The sequence below is a fragment of the Stegodyphus dumicola genome, chromosome X1 (genome assembly GCF_044657685.1).
Source record: "Stegodyphus dumicola isolate Sdum_Otavi_A_Nest chromosome X1, ASM4465768v1".
NCBI lineage: Eukaryota > Metazoa > Arthropoda > Arachnida > Araneae > Eresidae > Stegodyphus > Stegodyphus dumicola.
The window spans coordinates 172,055,997-172,077,755 of record NC_140780.1 but is presented as its reverse complement, the minus strand read 5'-3'; the positions used below and the strand labels follow the sequence as shown (position 1 = coordinate 172,077,755).

General features: G+C 33.7%; 1 protein-coding gene across 2 annotated transcripts in view; it reads left to right on the top strand.

The window, feature by feature from the left end:
* The window catches only part of LOC118187462 (uncharacterized), a 64,200-nt gene extending 48,287 nt beyond the window's left edge, over window positions 1-15,913 (top strand). For both annotated transcript variants that reach the window (XM_035357698.2, XM_085807357.1), the window contains 2 exons: window positions 352-763; window positions 11,405-15,913. In XM_035357698.2, the coding sequence (XP_035213589.2) occupies window positions 352-763; window positions 11,405-12,519 (1,527 nt within the window). In that variant the 3' untranslated portion in view covers window positions 12,520-15,913. The remainder of the gene's footprint in view (window positions 1-351; window positions 764-11,404) is intronic.
* The last annotated feature ends 5,846 nt before the right edge of the window (window positions 15,914-21,759 follow it).

Sequence of the window (21,759 nt, the reverse complement as noted above, 5' to 3'; positions counted from 1 at the left end):
TTACATATAGTTGATTTAGTGCATTATACGAAAAAAAGTTAACAAAAAATTAAATAGACAACAAAAATAATAAAAGTATTCAATTAACTTCCTCTCAGATTAAACGGAAAATTGGGGTGAGAAAGCAGTTTCTCTGGAATACGACAGATTTAAGTTACACATAGAATGTTACATGTTAACAATACATTTAACAGAGTTCTTATTTATTCTAAAACTTGACATGTCTGGTGCAAGAAATCGACTTTGTAGTTAGTAAGAATTTCTAATTGCGCACCTTTTAATTAAATGTAAAAAGATATAAGATAACTTCATGTTTTGGGAAAAAAAATGATGCATGTATATGTTTTTTAGAAATCTCAACATCCAGGGAACAGAAAAGGGTCGAATCTCTTGGAAAAACTAACACCTGCTGAAGCTCTTCGGTCTCCTGCATTTCATGCTGTTGAAAGCGCTTGCCTTGAAAGAAATAACGTGCACCAGAAATTATCAAAATTTCCTGAAAACCAAAGAAAAGTACAGTGGACGGACACAAATGCTCAGCGACGTGCTATGCAAACATCGAATGCTGAAACCCAGCAGCAAGATGTTGCCATCCAAGTCCCAAGTGAAGGAAGTGTGGAAGAAGATGAAGAAAGAGAAAGATTACGAAGTGCTGCAACACAATGGAGCGACCCAGACACATACAAGAAAGGGAAACATAATGCTGCAACTCAGTGGTCGCCTATTGATATTTTTCCTCTGAAATCTATCCCAGGGTATACAGGTGATTATTTACAGATTCATGATTACAAAAAATAATTGGCATTGACAAAGAACGTGTATCACAAATACTGTACAAAACTAAAGAACGTGTATCACAAATACTGTACAAAACTACTTGTAGAGACATTAGGTTATTTTGAAGCAGAATACATGAAAAATTAGCAATGCCCTCGCCAGGATTCGAACCTCGGACCTCTCGAATACGCGCCGAGTGTTCTGACGATTACACCACGAAGGCGGAAGACATACCTTATAAATCTCCTTTTAAAGGGCGACTGTGGATTAGGGGAGCCCATCGCCAAATCCTGGTGGTGAAGAAACATTATCCACCACCTTTTTAGTTCAGGAGCCACTGTAAAGACATTAGGTTATTTCCAAGCAGGAGATATGAAAAATGTGCAATTCCCTCGCCGGGACTCGAGCCTCGGACCTCTTGAATACGCGCCGACTGTGGCGTCCATTACACCACGAAGGCATGCTAAGAAGGCGGGAGAAATACCTTATAAAATTCGTTCTTTGATAAAACGTTTCACGATAATTTAAAAACGGATTTTCGTAGATTTTGTTACTCAAAGTAAATAATCCATTATTTAGTTTACTTGCGGGGATCACTGATTTGATTTAGGTCGATACGTTGGTGAAAAAATGATATCACAGAACTTGACAAACTAATCTTCGATACTGTCTCGACAAAACGATATTAAGGTTGGATCCGCTTCCACATCGGTTCGAAACTGAAGCATACGTTTTCCCTCTGTGATCTGCCAGAGCTACTCTTGCTTTGGCGAATTTTTCGTTCTTAGCATAGACATTCTTTTGTCTCTTACCAGAAAGGAATAAAAATGTAGCTCTAGCTGTATAAAATTTGTCAGTATTTAAGGCGAAGTTAAATCTTTATAACTTAAAATGTTTCAGATTTGAAATCGATTGTTAGAGCTGTTAACAAAACTATCATTGCTAAGTATTTTGCAAAAAATGTTTCTTTGCCACGCAATGTGACATTTTTGTAGATAGCATCAACATATTGTGATAATTAATGCTTAACTCTGACTATTTATTAATTTAAATCCTCTATTTACAATAAAAATACTTTTTCTTTACTTAAACTCATCGTTTTAAAGTAGTTGAACCATACAAGTTATACATAATCTAAAAAAGAGGGGCTTCTATATAATTAAATACCTCTACCAACTACTCGCCCTCAGACGTTATGTTTACTACGATGGTCCGCTGTCGCTCTTAAATTAAACGCACTGTGGAAGCAAGAAACACACAAAAATGTAAAATATTAAATTAACTTTATTTTATTAAAATTAATTTGAATAAAGTTTCATTATTATTATTATTAATGTGTATAATAATTATAGGGAATACACTGGTGTGCAAAAATTAAGGACGAGACGGGTTTTTTCAATATAACTTTGTACAAAAGCTTTCCAAATCAACACATTTAATACCGTAAGATCCCCAATACGTAAGGACATCAGTAATGTAAGCAACACTTACTAAAAGAGAAATCAGAGGAATAAAAAGAAGCTTTATTGAAAAAGTAGCAAGGAGCGCAATGCGACTGAAGGCCGAAACATCCCTGTGATGGGTGTCCAGCAAGAAACATCCGGTCTTTAATAGGGGATATGATCTCCCCTGACTGCTAGGCAGGTTTCACAGCGTCTGCCCACGCTGAGAATGAGGGTGTCAATGAGTTGTTGAGGCATTTCTGCACATTCGTCTTGCAGCGCCAAACGAAGCTCCGGAATCGTTACTGGTGGTAAGGTACGAGCTGCCAAGCGTCTGCCTAGAAAATCCCATACATGCTCGATGGGATTGAGATCCGGAGATCGTGCCGGCCAATCCATACGTTCAATATCCTCACTCTCTAAGAGCTGTTCGGCAGCTACTGTGCGATGACATGGTGCATTGTCGTCCAGGAAAAGGAACTGCGGACCCATAGCGCCTCTAAAAAGACGCACATATGGAAGAAAAATCTCGTTACAATAACGGGTCCCGTTGACTGAAACTGCGTCGAAGATTTGAAGGTCTGTACGAATACCAAGCATGATGCCTTCCCAAACGAGAACACGGCCACCTTCATACCTGTTCCTTTCAATGATGTTCGAGGGATGATTGCGGCTTCCTCGCTCTCTCCAGATGAGTATGCGATGAGAATCGCTACTCAGACTGAATCTGCTCTCATCTGTAAAGAGTACTCGTCCCCATTCATTGTCTCTCCAATTCCGGTGTTCCCGGCAACACAGCGAACGCCTTCTCCGATGGGCAGGCGTTAGAGGTACACACCGTACAGGGCGTCGTGCAAACAGACCACCACCGTGCAGTCTTCTGGCCACTGTAAAACGCGATATCGGTCGTCCAGTCGCCTGTGTCGTGTGTCTAGCGATTTCTCCCGCTGTCTGCCGCCTGTTTCTTCTGGCCTGTAAGGCAATATACCGGTCATCTGCGGGTGTGGTTCCTCGTGGACGACCACTACTAAACCCCCGGATAGCTGTTCCTGTAGTTTGAAATTGTCTCCAAAGTCGTGAAACGATGCTGTGAGCAATTCCGAACTCTGCAGCCACACTTGTCACACTGCGGCCTTCCTCCAACTTCCCAATGATTCGACCTCGGGTAAAAGCGTCCAGATGTCGTCTAACAGATTGATTATTCGCCATTTCTCGCTGAGGCACCAACTCGGTGTGATTTTAACTGCTATACGGCGTGCAATCTCTTTGCCAGAAAAACTGATCTTACACCGACAACATGCTTTATACTACTCAGACACTCCCTCATTACGTCTACCTGCATATCTGCGTATGTGCTACCGTACATCACCTTACTTAATCTCCTGATTGGTCTTTCTGTCCGCTCTGCCTCTTCGTTCAGCTGATATGCTAATTTTTCGACTTCGTTCTTAATTTTTGCACACCACTTTAGTTCACAAATACATAATGCAAGTACCGTATTTCTGCTAAGATAGAAGAGAAAATTGACTTAGTTCCTTCTCTTTTTTGCTTTCCATCACCACCACCTCTGCCATATGTATTCTCATTAGCATATAGCTCATTTTTATTTTAATTAATCTATATTATATTGCAATTTAACGTATTAATGTTCTCACTATCTCATCACATTAAATTCAAGAATATAAATACTTTTAAAAAATATGTTTCAAATTGGCATTTTAATTCCGCATATGTGAATTTTTTATTTGCTGTTAGTGCAAAATTGGTTTCATTCGAAATCTGCTGACAAAATTTACTTGAAATAAATATAAGGGCAAGTTTAAAGTTATCAACATTTATTATTACGGCCTGTTTTAAAAAAGTTTGGCTAAAGTTTAATATATTATATATAGTACATAAGTATAAAATACATAAGCAAAATAATTTCTTGCTTACAGAGCCAGTATTGCATCTTACATTACTCTTCATGTAGACAACATTTGGCTGCTACTGACTTGAACAATTCATAGCATTCCTAAACTGTTTATACAAACATTTTCACCTCCTGTCTGCGCAGCAGGTAACATGTAAAAAATCAATGTTCAAGCGCATCCAAAACAATTCATTTCTGTTTTTGACATCATTGAAATCAGGCGAAGTTGACGGGCGGTATTTCGAAGTTGGTAGTCATAGTGGCATACGACGTTTTAACTTTAAATTTTGTAAATATTAAAGTGATTAGTCTAGATTAAGATTTTTCAATGATTTTATAATACGATGTCCGCAAAACAAAAAGCAAAGCTGTTAAATTTAGAAATCCGATTAAAAATTCTTGAAGATGCTGTCGGCGGTCTGCTCCAGAGGGAGTTGGAAGAAAAATACCTAAGTAATAGTAAGTGTTTTTGAAATTACTAAAAAGCATGACATAATGTATTATTTATTGATGTATTTAGTATGTTTTTTTTATCCAAAAGGAAAAATCAGGCAAGCAGATTTAATTGGACAAGTATTTTATTAATTTCTTGAAATTACTAAAGAAACATTTTCGAATTTCTTTCCTTTCCTTATCTGTACATTAATATGTTATGTGTTTTACCGTGTTTCAGAAAATGAAGTATATAATGTAAATGTTTTCCTAAACTTTATTTCTCTACTTATTTTGTAATTAACCGATATTTTTTCTAATAGTCTGATATTCAGCTTCTATTGAATTTGTATATTCGAACATAATCTGTCAATTTTTCAAGATTTTATTCCTATTAGACTCATTCTTGTTACATTTATAGGCACAAAATATGTAATTTTGTTAAATATTTTGGCTTTTGGGTCTTGCATATTTGACAAAATTCTATATGTTTTTAGATATGTACGGTGATACATACATTTTACAAAAATGCAAGTAATCTGTAAATGAGAAAGTTGCTTCCATTTTTAATAGTTCATGTAGGTTGCCTCTTCATTCAACTTCACAGTTATTTCTTGTTTTTATAAAGGCCTATTCTGGGTTATTTTATGGTTTCCTACTTCTTACTAAACAATTTATCCAACCTAAATTGTAATTTTGTCTGGTTTGTTGCTTTCGACAAAAGTCTAAAAACAATAATAGCATAAATGAAATAAGCACAAAGCAATATAAATAAACAAACACAGTTTTATTAGGTTAGGTTATTTAATTACGGCAAAGCCTCGAGGGCTATCTACCTAGGGGTAGATATGCTTTCGTGGAGGACTTTCTAAGGGAAACTGGCTCGTATACACGTTACACATAGGGAACACCATGAAAACACCCATGCAGTCAGCCCGTTCACGGGATTCGAACCTCGGACCGAACTACCAGTGTTCAGCGACTTTACCGCTCGGACGCTGGTGGGCTTCAGTTTTATTAGACCGCAATTTAATTTTGTAGAAATAAAATAAACTAAATAAAACGTACATATAAATTATTTACATGGTACATTTTACTCTGCACGATAAAGTAATACTTAATAAAAGACAGGAGGGAAAACGTTTCTTAGACTTCTGATAGTTTAAATAAATCAAATTCTTTTCATTTAATCGGAAGGGATATCTTGTCATTTTGAACTCAGCTGTGGAGAAAAAGGCAATACAAATGTATTATAAAGTGGAGTAACAGATATCTCGTGTACAAGCAGGGATTAGATCAGCATTTTTTTTTATTTTGCTTTTTCTAGCACTCTTGTATTTAGCTAGTCATTTACATATTTCTGGACTAAGTAAGTAAAGTTACCATGGAAAGATTCTAAACAAAGAGTGTAAAACTGTTAGCTAAATACTAAAAAAATTTACAAACTGATAAATTACTTCTAAGAGTGTTTTGTTTCAGATTTTAAATCATAAAAGGTAGGTACATAAATAAGTATAGACTCTTTATGTGAATTCTACTTACATAACTAAACTTTTATTCTAAGGTAAAGCCACTAAAACCTACTCTGATCAACTACTTTAAAATACTTCATATACGTACTATGATGAATGATAAAGAGTTAAATGAATTAAAATTTAAGTTACTGAAGTAAGATGCATATCGATGTTTGTTTTTTTACTTGAATATATCAAAACATGAAAGGCTTATTTGTATGAGAAATGCCACCGTATCCAAGTAACACACGACGTTGCAAACTGGTCCAAGAGATTGCAAAGTGGTCGTGGTAACTTTTACGACGTCTTTACATCGTTGTGAAGACGCAAAATATTTGCCGTTGCATCTTGGAAATTTGTCGACGTCGCTGAAACGCCATGATATAACCGCTTTTAGACGTGGTCGTTTTAGCATTTTTTTTAGTTCGTCAGCATTATTTTTAGAATGAAAAGAGACTACATCTGCCCTTTCAAGAATCTGACTTTCGCATAAGAAATACTTTGCAATGTTTCATTACTTTATTTCATCTAAATATATTAATATAAGGTAGATTCATCTAATGAAATATAAATTTAATATAAATACTTGAATTATTAAATATAATTAGTACTAAAAATACGTGCTAAATTATTGTTAAAATTTTGTTAAAATAATTAATACTTAAAATATTTTTTCATAAATATTATAGCAAAATATTTAAAAATGAAGCAAATCTGTAAAGTAAGCTATTAAGTTATGTATTTTATATATTTAAAAAATCATATTTCCGAAATCAATGCAAATCACATGCTAGCAATTATTTTACTGCCGAAATATGACTTTATTTATTATTTTTGAAGTAAGGACGAATTTATTTGAATTAATATGCTGACATAATATGAAACATTTTTACCGCATACAGAACAAAAAGTACAATTTTCGCGAAGATATGATTGTGCGTGAAGATGTATTCACGATTATAAATAAGGTGATTTTAAGAGCTTCGAGAAAACGAGCAATGTTAAAAGACGTTGCGTATCCATGCATATTTAACAGCTGTCCAAAATATCTGACGGAAAATTAATGGAAAAGGAGAAAGAAATATTAACACTTTTAATGAAAAACGACAAAATTAATGGCTTTGATAATTACTAATAAATGTTGACATCAAAATTATAGAAACCGTGAACAAAAATATGAAATTCATTACCTATAAAAGTTCTTATGAACTGTTCGTTACGTTTTTGTCCATCTCCATGCATTTAAAAATGCTTGGTTTAATCCTAGTATAAGATACACTCGGGATTTGGCGATATCACATTACAAATGTTTCACATTACAAATGTTTTAGCAAGCCCGATAAATATTTTTTGTAAATATAACATTGTTTGTAATTCTATTCAGTTGAAATAATTCTTCTAAGCCATTTCAAAAAGATTCTATTAAATTATCAGAAGAACCGTCGAAAGGTTTAATGCAATCGTATAACTCGCTGAAAAGTTACACTGAAACGCTGTTCAACCGATTGACATTCCATGCATATAATTTACTGGATAATTATATAAACGAACATCTGAGCTCGAGGCTTGCGAGCTTTGGCTAGCTGCCAAATTAGAACACGTTAGTTAACTGCGCTATAAATTTCAGATTCCATCTTATTTTCAGGAATGTTTTCTTCACGGTTTTGCAATTCCCCATGGGAATTAAATACTGGAGAGCTTCAATACAGAAAGAGAACGATGCACAACAATATATTGATGGCAATTTATTTTGAATTGAGGAGCAATCTTCGTGGAAATGTCGAACTTCTGCTTATTTTGTTTGTGAATATCTGCTCTACAAGACCACACCAAAATTTTGAATTTTGGATGCATCATTTAAAGCAAATAAATTTAAAGAAAATATCTTTTACGTATCTTATGTTTTGTTACTTACGTAGTATAGCAACCATCTTAACAGAAATCGCCAAAGTTTCAGAATACTCCCAACTCTGGTAACCAGGCGCATAAAAATAATTCAGGCAACTATGTGCATGACAAATACTCAGCTTCCAACATCGCAATTTTCGTATTCGTTCTTTTTATTTTATTCCAAGTCCTAAAAACGTTTATAGAAAAATTACGCTTATTTTTTTTTCTTGAACTCTATTTTAAAATTTATGCTTTCTCTATGAATATAAGAAACAGAGGTGAAACTTCTGCCGGAATACAGTATTATGCCGAAAATTCGCTGTAGAAACAATGCTTCAAAATCCTTCACAAAGCGATCGCTACGAAATTTCTACTGCAACAAAAACCCGTTTGTAATTAGGTTTCCTGATTGTTTTTTGGAATAAATATATAATTGAAATGTAAAATATATATGCATATAGTATACGCTATTTACAATAAAAGCAACTGTTCTTTTTCTTCCGTAAAATTCGCCAAACTGCGCCAAGGTAGAGATGTGATAATACATGTGCCCTATACTTTTATAATGAGGACAAACTTTTCATAAATATAAGTATATAGGCACAGAAACAATGTATAAAAAGATAGATTATTGTAATTTTAACAAAATTGATTTCTTTAACCTCTTCGTCGTCCGTAACGCGTCTAGCGCGTTCAAGTGAAAATTCCGCAGGGCGGCGGTAACGCGCCTCAAGTCATTTTAAAACTTTGAAACGTTTAAAACGCTTTCTAAGTGTTTACTTGTATGAGCTTTTTTTTTTTTTTTTTTTTTTTTTCGTTCTAATATCTCCTAGAGGGTAGCACTAAACAGGCCTTCTATTTCTAATTGAATTTGTCCCGGGTTTTATGAATATTCGTGCCATTTTACATAAGATACAAGACAGTGAGAGATGGCTTCAACGTCTACTCAGCAGAAAAGGAGCAAAAATGAGGTTGTAAATTGGAAATACAAGAATGATATACGTTTGATGAGTACAGTCCATAACAACTCGATGATTGATGTTAGAACACGGAAAAGAACTGCAAAGAAACGAATAATTGTTAAAGATTACAACAACAAAATGGGAGGAGTGGACCGCCTGGAACAGATGTTATCAAATTATCCTGCTGTTAGAAATAAGCAGAAATATTATTATTTTTCCATTATGCTTTATTTCCTTATAATTTTATTTAATATTCATTGACATTCATCCGCTACGAAAGTCATATATGGAAAAATATGATGTACAGAGAAAACAACATTACACGCTACGAAAAACAGACGGCCGCGGACAGGAGAGGACGGCGAAAGGTTTAAATTTAGAAATATCTAAACATGAATATATGCATTTAAAGCATTTTTGTAGTTCGAAGTATATGTCTGCAACCAACGGCTGCAAAATTAAGGACGGGAAAGAACTTTTGTGGTCACTGCATATACATACGTGCTCAAAAATAAGAAATAAACGCTAAGAGAAAAGGTACGAGTGTAAAAAAGAGAATTAAAACATACAATTCACATATAAGATAGAGATTGCATCACCAAGTAGGCAAACGAAATTAACATAAAGCGCAATCCCGCAGTCACAACGCAGCGCCTTAAAAGGGGACATATCGGACCTACGCGTCAGTTCTCAAGCAGTGAATGTTCCGAGTAATCCGACATTGATTCCTTTGATTAGATTTGTTGAAAGTATTTAATTCAGAACTTTGTAGAAATACTGTGTCTTTTGTTTCTTATCTTTCACCATTTCCTTCCCATTGGGGTCGTTTATGTGCTGGTTGAGATCTGTGATCTGTGAAGTCGTGGCTTTGGAAGGCATAACACAACGTTCTGGCACAACATAAATGAATCAGGCTCCTATTCGTTAGTGCCTCCCAGCGCACAGAGCAGTGCACCTCCCATATATAGTTTCTAATATACCCTTAGAAATTTGAAACGGTCTGCCTTTATAGTTTCAGATATACTCTACTGCTCTTAGAGAGCTGAAAAAGTCTGTCTCCCCAAGATTGGATAGAGTTCCGTAGATCATCGGGCCGGTCGAAACATCCTTACTAACTTTCTTTCTTCTGTCTACAGAAGTTAACCTTAAAAGGAAAGTCACCATAGTCACTTTTATTAGTAGAAGTGGTTACAGAAATTTGATTTAGTTGATTATCCTTCAGTATTAAATATGGCCTTAAGGTAATGTTTCAAAGCTCTTTGACAAAATATAAATAAAAATGTCTTATTATTTGCTTACGAATACAATTTCCTAAGGTAACTCGCTGTGTTCTCGGGGTAATACATTTCCGGTGCTTCAACCTAGTTGTGCAACTTATCTTTAAAGAACTTTCCTGGCAGACAGCCTAGCTTTAAAGACCTTTGCAAAACGAATGTAGATTTTTACTGTAATTTACCAGCATTTAATGTACATTTAACCAGCGTATCAGTTGCAGATGTAAGATGAGTAATTACGTCAAAATGCTAGTAAAGTATTAATTAAGGGATGAGCAGTTTGGCTTAGATGACTGCATTTTCTATATGAATATTCAGCTTTACTTGTAAAAATCTAGTTAATATACTACTAAATAAATTAGTATTTAATTATTAATATAATTTGTAAACAGATAATTAAAAAGTAATAAATTTTCATTGTGCTAAAACATTTCTTCATTAGTAGGTTTTAATTATTATATTTATTTTTAGTAAACAAAAAAAAAAATAATTGCAACCTCATAAGCAAAAGCACAGCCTGTGAGAAAAAGGCAAAAATAATAGAAACACGCACCGAACTAAATAATGATGCATTCTAAAATCACGAACTATTGAAATGAAATTCAAAGGAGTAACAATTGCAGCTGGTCATTCAACACACACATTTATTATTCGCCACAAACAATAACATAAGCATTGACATAATATTCCTGCGAATGACATACATGATATGAATTCTACCTTCTTTAATAATCATAATTTAACTGTGCGATTTATTTAATTTTCAAAAAATATTACTAAGAAAAAATTAGTCAGTAGCTTCGAAACTCATTCTGATACCCGAGAAAAAATTAAGTAACTTTTCTACTATCAAGCCTTCAATAAGACTACATAGTATCTCATAATAAAATCTTAATAGTAAACATGTTTATTATAATAATAATAAATACATTACCTCCAAGTGTTTAATTTTTAAAGGAAAGTATGAGACTTGGTAATTTTTAAATGTCTAAACTCGCAATTCTAAATTAATCTTATTTTAAATTTAGTAATTTGTTTTATTTCATTTGCAACTTTTCTATTATAACTAAGCTTTTCTGTAGCGAATAATAATATTGTCATATCCTGCCTGTTTAGTATTTAAAATACATTTTTATGGCTTATTTAGTGTTTTAAAATTGATATTCGTATTCTTATTTGCTTATTTATTTTAAATATTTAGGTCATTTACCGGGAAGACAGTATGTGAATCCTGGCAAGACGTTTTCCCAAGAAGTAGATACTCTGTTAACAACTTTTCACCCGAAATCAGCAGCAGTACTTCCAATATCTAGGCATCATTTCACTTCAGCACTGCAACAAATAACGGAAAAGAAACAGAAGGACGACCCATACTTTGACAACAGACCACCTTCAACGTATGCGAATAATTATCCTATACCAGGATACCAAGGCTTTGTTCCCCGTGTACGAACATCTACTTCTTCCTTAGGTATTCGATACATAAAAGCAGTTGAAAGAAGTCTTCATTCTCTACATGAACAAAAAAACCGTCAGAAAAAACAAGAAGGAACTGATGAAGATGATACGGGAAATTCTCCCAAAAAACTGCTTGATAAACGACCACTTCACACACCAAGACACAGACCTCAACCAAAACAACGGGATTCGGACGAGAATGATTGGAGACTTATTTATAAAAGACCTCCATCTACGTATCTTGATAACGTTAAAACGTATATTCCCGGGTATAAAGGTTATATTCCACATCTGAAGGCATCCCCCAATGCAGTGGGTGTTCGTTATAGCAAAGCAGCTATCAGGTGTCTTGAAGCGAGTAAACCTTCTAATAAATTAGAGCAATCCAATTCCAAATTGCAACCATCAAAGGTGCAGGCGCACACAGCTCAAGCGCACACAGTTCATACGCAAACAGCTATATCACTACCAACTCAGGCTTCCGCTAAAACTATAGAAAACAAAGAAGTAACACCTCTAGACTTGGAACAGAAATATGAAGATGAAATCATAGACAATAAAGAAAATGCTGTTGATCTAGATTCCGACAGCTCTGTCGATGGCGAAACTGAAGAAATGAATGCAGAAAAGGATAACCGTATTCAACGAAGAACAACTTCAGAACGGCCGTATAGGGAAGAACTTTCAGACTTTCTAAAACATAGAAAACCAACTACTTACAGAAGTAAAGAACGCACTCCTATACCTGGATATCAGGGATTTGTACCACGCCTGAGGGACTCCCCAACTACTCTAGGGCTTCGATATACAAAGGCAGCTCTCAAAACTCTTTCAGATATACACAAAAACAGATCATAACATAATTATTCAAGGAATTTTCCTTTCTAGGATTTTTTTATAAATACCAGATTATTGAAGGAAATTTGGAAACAAAAAACACTAAAAATTATTTAACTCTCTTTTTATTCACATAAGTACTAAAACTTGGGGCCATGTTTAGTTGGCATAGGTAATTTGGTATTCATAGGTAAGTAATATCATTGCATTTCAAGGTATTGTTTATATAAGGATTACAGTACCCACTACGGTGAACGATAAAAATTATAAATGGAATTAACAACTAAATCTTACATTAAATATACAATGTTTCTCATGAATGTAAATAGTAATAAAGTAAAATAGTAATAAAAAACTAATAAAGTATTAAACTTTTCAGTTTATTAGAGATGCATTACTAAAGCATCGAATTAAAATAGCTAACGCGAAATAAAATGTATCTGTTTAAAAGTACAGTAGAGGAAAAAAATAATAATACTGCCAGAAGCAAATAATATTCAAAGTTATTTGTAAATCTGGTAGAATTACGTTTCATTTAAACGAGAAATATTATACAATATTAAAAATTTCTCACAAAGGATTCATTCAAAATTAACTATTTTAGGGAAAAAAGGAAACAAGTACAAGCTTTAAATTAAATTTCTTTTCCTCAGAATATTTTTGATGAAGAAAAATACACTATGTAATGTAAATTTCCATTTTATGAAATAATTGTTGCTTTTTACTGATTAAATGTACTTCATGTAATCACATTATTGTTGTATATAATCATTGACAACATTTTATTCATAATATATAAACCTTCATATGATCAACGAATTTAAATAAATATAGTGTCATTGAATTAAAACATTGCTTGAAATTTCACCCAAATCATTGATATCGTTTCTTAAATAAACTCTTAAAGTCATTTGTTTTCTTGTTCTGTGGACATACTTCGTATCAAGAGTCTGTTGAGACCACAGAGGCAGATTTTGAATCGGACAGAAAAAGATAACTTGAGCGGGAATTCGCTCTTCCTAAATTTTGATAAAAATCTCTACTCATATCGCTATTAAACAAAAATGTCATATCATATATTTAGCATTAAATAATTTCTGCTGACATTTAACATTTTGACATATTTTCTTCCTGCCAAGACGTCTAAATTTAAAACTTTCGTTGCATATCTACTTTTAAAAATTTGTATTAATGTTCTTAAAAAATTAATTACTTTAAAAACTTAGCTTAAACATATGTACAAATCGTAAATAGTTCGTGCATTAGTTTAAGAAAGCATTTCACTTATTAGCGTTGTAATTAATTAGGAGTATATAAAAAAGAAACAGAAATACTTTATTGCGTGATAGGTTGTAGCTTTCCTTTCATCATATATTATGGGTTCAAAATGAAATTGTTTCTTCAGGCTCTAAATATACCTCAGTATCTGTATGTATTTAATAGCAGAAGCAGTGCATTATCGGCAAGCATAGATTGTACTAAAAAGTTTTCTACTCATGATACAGCTACTCTTGAACTTTCGTGTAATAAGTTTTATTCCATCGTATGGAGAGTTTTCTCTCATAGTGCTAATAATTGCTTACGTAAAGTGAAAAAAAATTACTAGTTTTCAGATTATTACTTTTTATAAATAGAGAGATTTTTCACAAATGCTGAAAAACGTCACATTTTAAGTAATATTCAATTTACCATTGCATTTAATTTAAGAGTTTTTAAAATAAGACATGAGGATTACATCAATTACGAGTATAAGAAAAGTAGGAAGTTTTTGTCTCTAATAACGTACAATTTCTGTTTACAGTTCCACAACTGAGATTCAGATTTGAAAAGACTACGAAATACACTTTCCCTTTTACACATTTTCATTATGAGGTATTGATATTCTAATAGCTAATCTTAAAGTATAATTTTAGTGCGTTTCCTACAATTTATAATAAAGTTGAAAATAATTAAAACAATACTTCAAAACAAAGTGCCACCAAGCTTTATTAGCAAATATTACGAACACTCTAACATTTTTGATCTCATGTAACAACACATTCCTTTCATTTATTTCTTGCAAAAATTCATAAAATGATAAAATTAATTAAAATATTGAGACAAATTAAATATACAAACTTATTTGCTAGGCTAATGAGAGCAGAAAAACAAGCTGCAGTTAAGCGTACAAATGCAATCATTCCCAGCTATATATCATCCGAAAGGAACCACAACAATAAATAAATTAATTAATTAAATTAAAATGTATCTTTCCTGGAACAGAAAACATTTGAAAAGTGTTTTTGATTTCAGCTACTACACAGCTTCGTATGATTTACGAAAATGATTCTTTCCTTGTGAATATTTTATACCCTACTACTCTTTTATGATAATTCTGACTTTCATAACAACAGGGATACAATTGTTTGTAAATGAAAAAATTTTATTTTTCTCATAATGAATCAATATTGTAAGAGTATCGTGTATATACTCTATCAAAAATACAAAAAGCTCGACTACGCCTATTGAAAGTAAGCGTTGTTTGAAGCATTTCGTACATAGTTAGAACGTCAAAGAGAAAAAAAGCATTAAGAAGCATCTACAAAAAATTAAGCGCTCAAATACTTGGCGTCCAAGTTGCTGTCGCCTCCAGTCATGAAGAAGTATCTGTGAGATAAATATTTCGACTCTTGTCTTTGTAATGCCATGCGTACACATTTGTAAAAAAGGATAGCAATACAATAGTAACAGTACAGATATATTGTATATGGTAATATAATTACAAATTTTTTTCTTGTTTAATACTACGTTAATCGTAGTCTCCCTTGCTTAAGAACAGTATTTGCTACAGTAGTACAACAGGACTATACCTGGACTAATATTAGAAAATACTGGAAAATACTAGGATTGTAAGTCCTAGTATTTTATCTTGTCTTACAGATAATACCAGAATTTCAGTCAATTAGGTAAGGAATGGGAAAATAAACTGCACTGTAAGGGTTACCCCAAAACGTTTATTCAAAAATTACCCCTCCCAAACGAGAAAAGAGAACAAAAACAAAAGAATAAACTATGTAAGTCTCGGATATGATACGAGCAAATAATGTTAAACAAAAAGGACTGATCAAAAAAGGGCAAACTTCCTAAGGTTTATGAAAAGCTTGTTAAATCTGCTCCTTATTCAAAGAATAATATTAAATAGCTTTAAAATATTCTGTGTTACTCTATCGCGGTTTGAAACAGGAAAGTTGAAATTCTGTGATAATCTTAAGTCTTGCGTCTTTTGGTAGAGTTGGAAGAAAGTGATAGAATCACATATTCATGTTTGATGTAAAAGTAAATAACTGTCTGATTTGTATAATGTAACAAATCACATGTAATTAAATCTGTATCACCATCATCAAACAAATTCTTATTAAAAATTTATTTTACTTGTTTTATGAGTCACTTCTTGCGTCTAACATTTGTCCAGTTTCCTTATATAATAATTTTATCACAAAAGGGTTAAACTAGCTCACTAATAATCAGATGAAGAGCTTTAAAAAATTTCCAGTCCATATTTGTTATCAGAATTGCCTTTGCTGTTTTACGTCAGGAAGTGAAGTGAATCACTTAGTAGATTGCAATGTAAACAGTGTAATGTTTCCTTTACAAAGTCCTCCATAAAGGCATCTATCCCTGAGATAATCTCCACCTTCTCTATTATAATTGATTAAACCAAATGTTTTTAGAATTTAAATATGGCAAAGCACACGAGGGCTATCTACTTGAGATAAGAGATTTGAATTTATTAGATTATGCAAAGCACACGAGGACTATCTGCCTAAGAGTACGGAGGTCTTCTTGGAGGACTTTCTCAGGGAAACTATCCCGCATTTACGCTACACTTGACAAAGAGCCCAGAAACGTTATTGAACCCAACCCGTTCGTCGGGATCTGAATCTATAACAGATCACCTCAGCGATTTTACCCACAAGGCCTGTAGTAGGTCATACGGGAAAGGATACTTTCAAAGAGGACTTTAAAAAGGAAACTCACTCGTTATTAGTTGCGTTACACATGGAGAAATTCTTGAGTACAACTACGTAACCAGCGTATTCGGAGGAATTTAAAACCCAATTGAACTATCAGTGGTCTTACCAATTTCGCCTCTAGTTGGTTTCAAACGTGTAGCTCCGGCGAAATTAGAAAATATTTAGTGGCAAGCTGATGAATTACTAATGCTGTTTTTAGATTTCTGAAATCAATTCTTAAACTAAACATATAATTATATTAAAACTGAAATATTACATTGAAACTAAATATATAGTTACATATTTTAAAGTAAAGTAAGTCAATCTTGGGAAAGAATATTTCTGTTGCAGCCATAGCATTATCTCTTAATGAAAATCGTCCTCATTAGCTCAAAAAGATAATAAAAAAGTAGGAACTTTTTCATTAGCAGAAACCTAGAGAAAGACATTGTTGATAATCACAAAATATCGTCAGATGTTTTTGACGTCAGAAGTTTCTGTTTTGGAGAATTCCAATATAGACAAGAGCAAGATTTAATTTTTGGATTTGCGATGTGGGCAGCTCGAACGAACCAAAAAACACTTTACTAAATGGTTAAAAGGCAGCTCTGAATATTCATTTATTACAATTCACAACATAAGATATTTAGACTCTTGGAATATATAAGTACGCCAAGTATAAGGTTGAATATGAAGAGTGGTCAATTTATTTATTGCAACATACGTTAAGATATAAAGGTTATGAGATAAAATCTATATGAAATATAATAAAAGTAAACACGTTTTTATCTTCATTTTATATGCATCACTTTGATATGCATATGAACAATAAGCATGCCTTAGTTAAATAGTCTTATCATAAAAATTTTATCTTATGGCTCCTTCAATTGGCAAAGCTTTAACCAATTGCTTCAACAAACCCAGTTTTATGTGCAGAGGTGAAAATATAATGTTTTTTCTATCGACAAGTGGCTGATGTAGAATATTTGGATCACCAGTTTTCAGTGATCTTGGCGGTCTGTTCAGCTGTACCCAATACATCTCACGAGCTCTGCTTCCCTACCTATACAAAAAATAGGGATACTTGTCATATCCGCGTTGCTGGCCAAAGAGGAAGCAGACCATTTTCAGATCAACACAGATAATGCATTGGTGCGTGTGAAATTGCAACAAATGAATGACTCTCTTTATGACTTCATATTCTTCACACAAACAAACTGAATAGCCTATTGGGACTGCACTAAATAAATTTCCATTGTGGAGGAGGACACACTTTAAACTTCGCTTTGACCTATCAATGAGCAATCGCCATTGAGTTGCATTACAGGCAGAAATTCTCAGTTCTTCCATTAAAGCATGTGTATGTTATGGCAAAACATAAATCCATGATCACTTCGAAAGTATTGCAGAAAAGCACTTTGTCTTGATCGAAAAAAAGATACCTTAGTTCCTTTCTCAAGCAAAGTGTTCTCGTGAAATCTTGATGAAAACATCTCTGAAGCTTTTTTGGATAATCCCAAATCTCGTGCAAAATAATCCAACTCGCAATAAATAATTCAAATCCCTTACGAACGGAATCATCCTCTCCCTTCAGTTTCAAAATCTTCGTCGTTGGATGAATTCAATATTCACCAGAATTGTATTTCTGTATTTCTAAGTTTTGTTTGTTTATGTGATTACGGTAAAGCCTCTAGGGTTATTTGCCTAAGGGAAGGGATGCCTTTCTGGAGGACCTTTCTAAAGGAAACTGGCTCGTATACACTTTACACAGGGAGAAAACCACGAAACCGCCCATGCAGCCAGCCCATTCGAAGGATTCGAAACTCGGATCAAACTATCAGTGTTCAGCGACTTCACTGCTCGGCCGCTGGCGGGTCCTGTATTTTCCAAAAAAAGTAATTCTTTTAAAACTGGCACTGGGAGTTCAGCTGAGTGAGGCACTGGACTTATAGCTGATGGTAAACAAGGGTATTCTATTTTGAATTTTTTTTCTCATATTATATCCTCGCGTTTTCACTATACAAAAGTAACAATCATAACGATCTTTGGGCTCTCGCCAAATCAAAGGTATACCAAATGAAAATTTAGAACATGTTCGTTCATCCAGATCCGTAAAGACAGGACACACTGCTTGCACCCTTTGTGAAGGGCGCATGATGTATCTTGATCACAATTTTCACTTTAAAATAGGCAAATTAGACTTGCCTGACAAATATACTTATGTTTGACTTTCTACTGGGAATCGTAAAACTACCACATTTATAACAAAATGAATCGGGGTTGTTTAAGCGCTTGCGACGCAAACTACCAGAGCTGACATAAGGAAAGGTTTGAGTTTATATATAAACAGAAACTAAAAACTGCTAATCTTGTATAAAAAAAAAGACCTCGGACTCCACCCAAGAATGCGCTTCACTATATCAGAGCGGTACGCAACTTCTCATTACAATATCTCAGATGTAACTGAACTAGCTCAGACAAGTATGAATCTGTCGCTGATCTCATGTGAGTTATTCATCCGGAGCCAGTCGGAGGATTTATGTCAGCCAATTGGTTTGGTTTATATGATTACGGCATAGCCTCGAGGGCTATCTGTCTAAGGGAAGTGATGCCTTCGTGGAGGACTTTCTACGGTAAATTGGCTCATTTACACGTTACACACGGGGAAAACCACGAAAACGCCCATGCAGCCAGCCCGTTCGCAGGATTCGAACCTGAGACCGAACTGCCACTCTTCAGCGACTTTATCGCTCGGCCGCTATTCAGCCAGTAGTACTTCCTGTAATCCATGCTCGATGGGACGGAGAGTGGTCACTTTCACATAAGGTGTAGAGAAAAAAAAATCAGGTGGAAGAAGAAAACTAAAAATAGTTTTGAAATCAGCATGCCTATATAACGTAAAATAGTTTTAAAAGTCGAACTCAGCAGAAACTGTATTAGAGGTTTAGAAGTCAAACAACAAAAATCAGGGTTATATATTCAAATTTCACAGGACTAGTTTCGATGGTTTTATCAAACCATCATCCACAGCTGCAAAAGCGCAAAATTGTACTTTTGCAGCTGAGGGTGATGGTTCGGTAAAACCATCGAAACTATTCCTGTGAAATTTGAAAATATAACGCTGACTTTTGTTGTTTGACTTTTAAATTAATATTTTCTCGGCGTGTTATTGTATCGTAATTGTATTAGAGGTTGTTCCCTTATGTTTTTCTTGTGAATAGAACTGAAGATTTGACTAACCAAATGAATAATTTCTTCTTTTTGTTAAAACGTAGCCTATTAGACTAGTCTTCTAAACAGAAAACTAGCCTCGTGATAAAAGTACGCTTTCTAAATTCTCAGAAATTATTTTGCAAAATCTTCAGTGAAAACCATCAGGGACCTTTTATGTGATTCACAAAAAACAATAAATTTCAGTTTCATTTCCTCGGATGAAATTTTCTAAGACCGAGAGTTGCTATTTACAATTATCTTTTGCTGCAATTAAATTTTTTCACGAAGATGTCTCTTTGTCATTTGATTTATATTGCAGGCAGTCTCATTTATAGTATTTTTGTCGTTCCAGGCAGTCACTGCAATTGGTACCCTTTATAAATTCGATATATTAATATTTCAAGCCAAAAGATGCTTTTATTTAATTGACTGAAAATACAGCATTTTTAACATTTGTGATCTATTATAATTGAGTTATACTTTTTCTTCGTAAGACAAAGTCGTCAAAAGATATTACAATACTGGAAAAGAGCGATTCAATTTTCTATCGATAAAAATATAAGGAATTTCACTTTTTCTTAAATTAAACATGACCTCAAAGGAATCTTAATAAATTCAAGTCCAAAACAACTGCGGTACGTTTGTAAAAACTTTCAATCAGAAAGTAGGCGAAACATTACAAACTAAAGAATCAGCCATCACTTCAATTAAATTAATTAAGAATGGTAATAATGAATATTCCAAATACCTTTTTTACATTCGAAAGACATTCTTTGAAACAGCAATGTTTCCTTTCTAAACTTACCAAATTTTACGCATTCTAATTAGTTTAGCGAATACAAATGCGGATTTATTATTTTAGCACGCATATATTCCTCCCCAGATGTCATTAATTTTTTTATAGAATTATTTACTTAAGCTGTTTCACTCCATTTCTTTGAAAATAAGGCAATGCGTTTTTATTTACTTTATTTTTTCACCAACCAGTGACTGGACCAGTTCATCAATTTGAATAGCGTATCAGTATAGCATCCAGTCACTGAAACTATGTATAACTAATTCTATGATGCCACGCATTCCACGGAGATTGTTAGTGTAAAAAAAGGGGATTATAGCATAAGAAGTGACAGCATATCGTATCGGCTCAAGGATTTTCATTGCTGGAAATAATATTTGTTCATTCCTACAGACTACATTTATATTCCGACTTTCTGGAATATTTTAAGCTGCATTTCCCCACCCACCCACCCCACACACATAACGTGAATAGGATATGTTTTCTCTTAGAAAAACGAACCATGAAACGTTCTTGAAAACATCACACGTAAGAAAAGAGCCCTTATCTACTTTGCTATAATCTAATAAATCCAATTACAATTCTATCTCTGTTTTATAACTTATTTATTAATCATTTCTGTAACTGAGTGTTCCGGGGAAGAATCACAGACAAAGACATAAATCATAAATGCATTAAGCTGCAATAGAGATTGCGGAATTTACATTCTTCAGGTAGTTAAAATATCAAAATGGAATCAAATCAAATAAAAGAAAACCAGTTCTAGTTTTTAGGAACCCCGAAGGCATTTATAAGTAAGTGGTAGTTAGCTTAAATGCACATGAACTGTTAAAAGCTATTTAATAAAAGAAATGTTGAGAGTCAGGAAAAAGTGCTTAGACTTACCAAATTAAAAATCAATACTCCGGTTTCAAATATTTCTACGCTTAATCAATATATAGTCAGTAGAAAGGAAAATTAAATGTAGAATTTTGGTACATGTCTTATTCAGCAAAGGATTCGACAGCTTCTTGTGTTAGGTTTGGTTTATTTAATTACGGCAAAGTACGCTAAAGCTATCTGCCTAAGGGGAGAGATGCCTTCGTAGAGGACTCTAAAGGAGGCTGACTCATATCCATGCTGTACACAGGGAAATCCACGAAAACGTCCGTGCAGCCAGTCTGTTTGCCTAGAATCGGAAGAACCCTAGAAGTAGCTGCTTTTACCATCTTCTATACAATCCGGCGGGACTTCTTATATTAGGACGGATGCTTTTTGTTA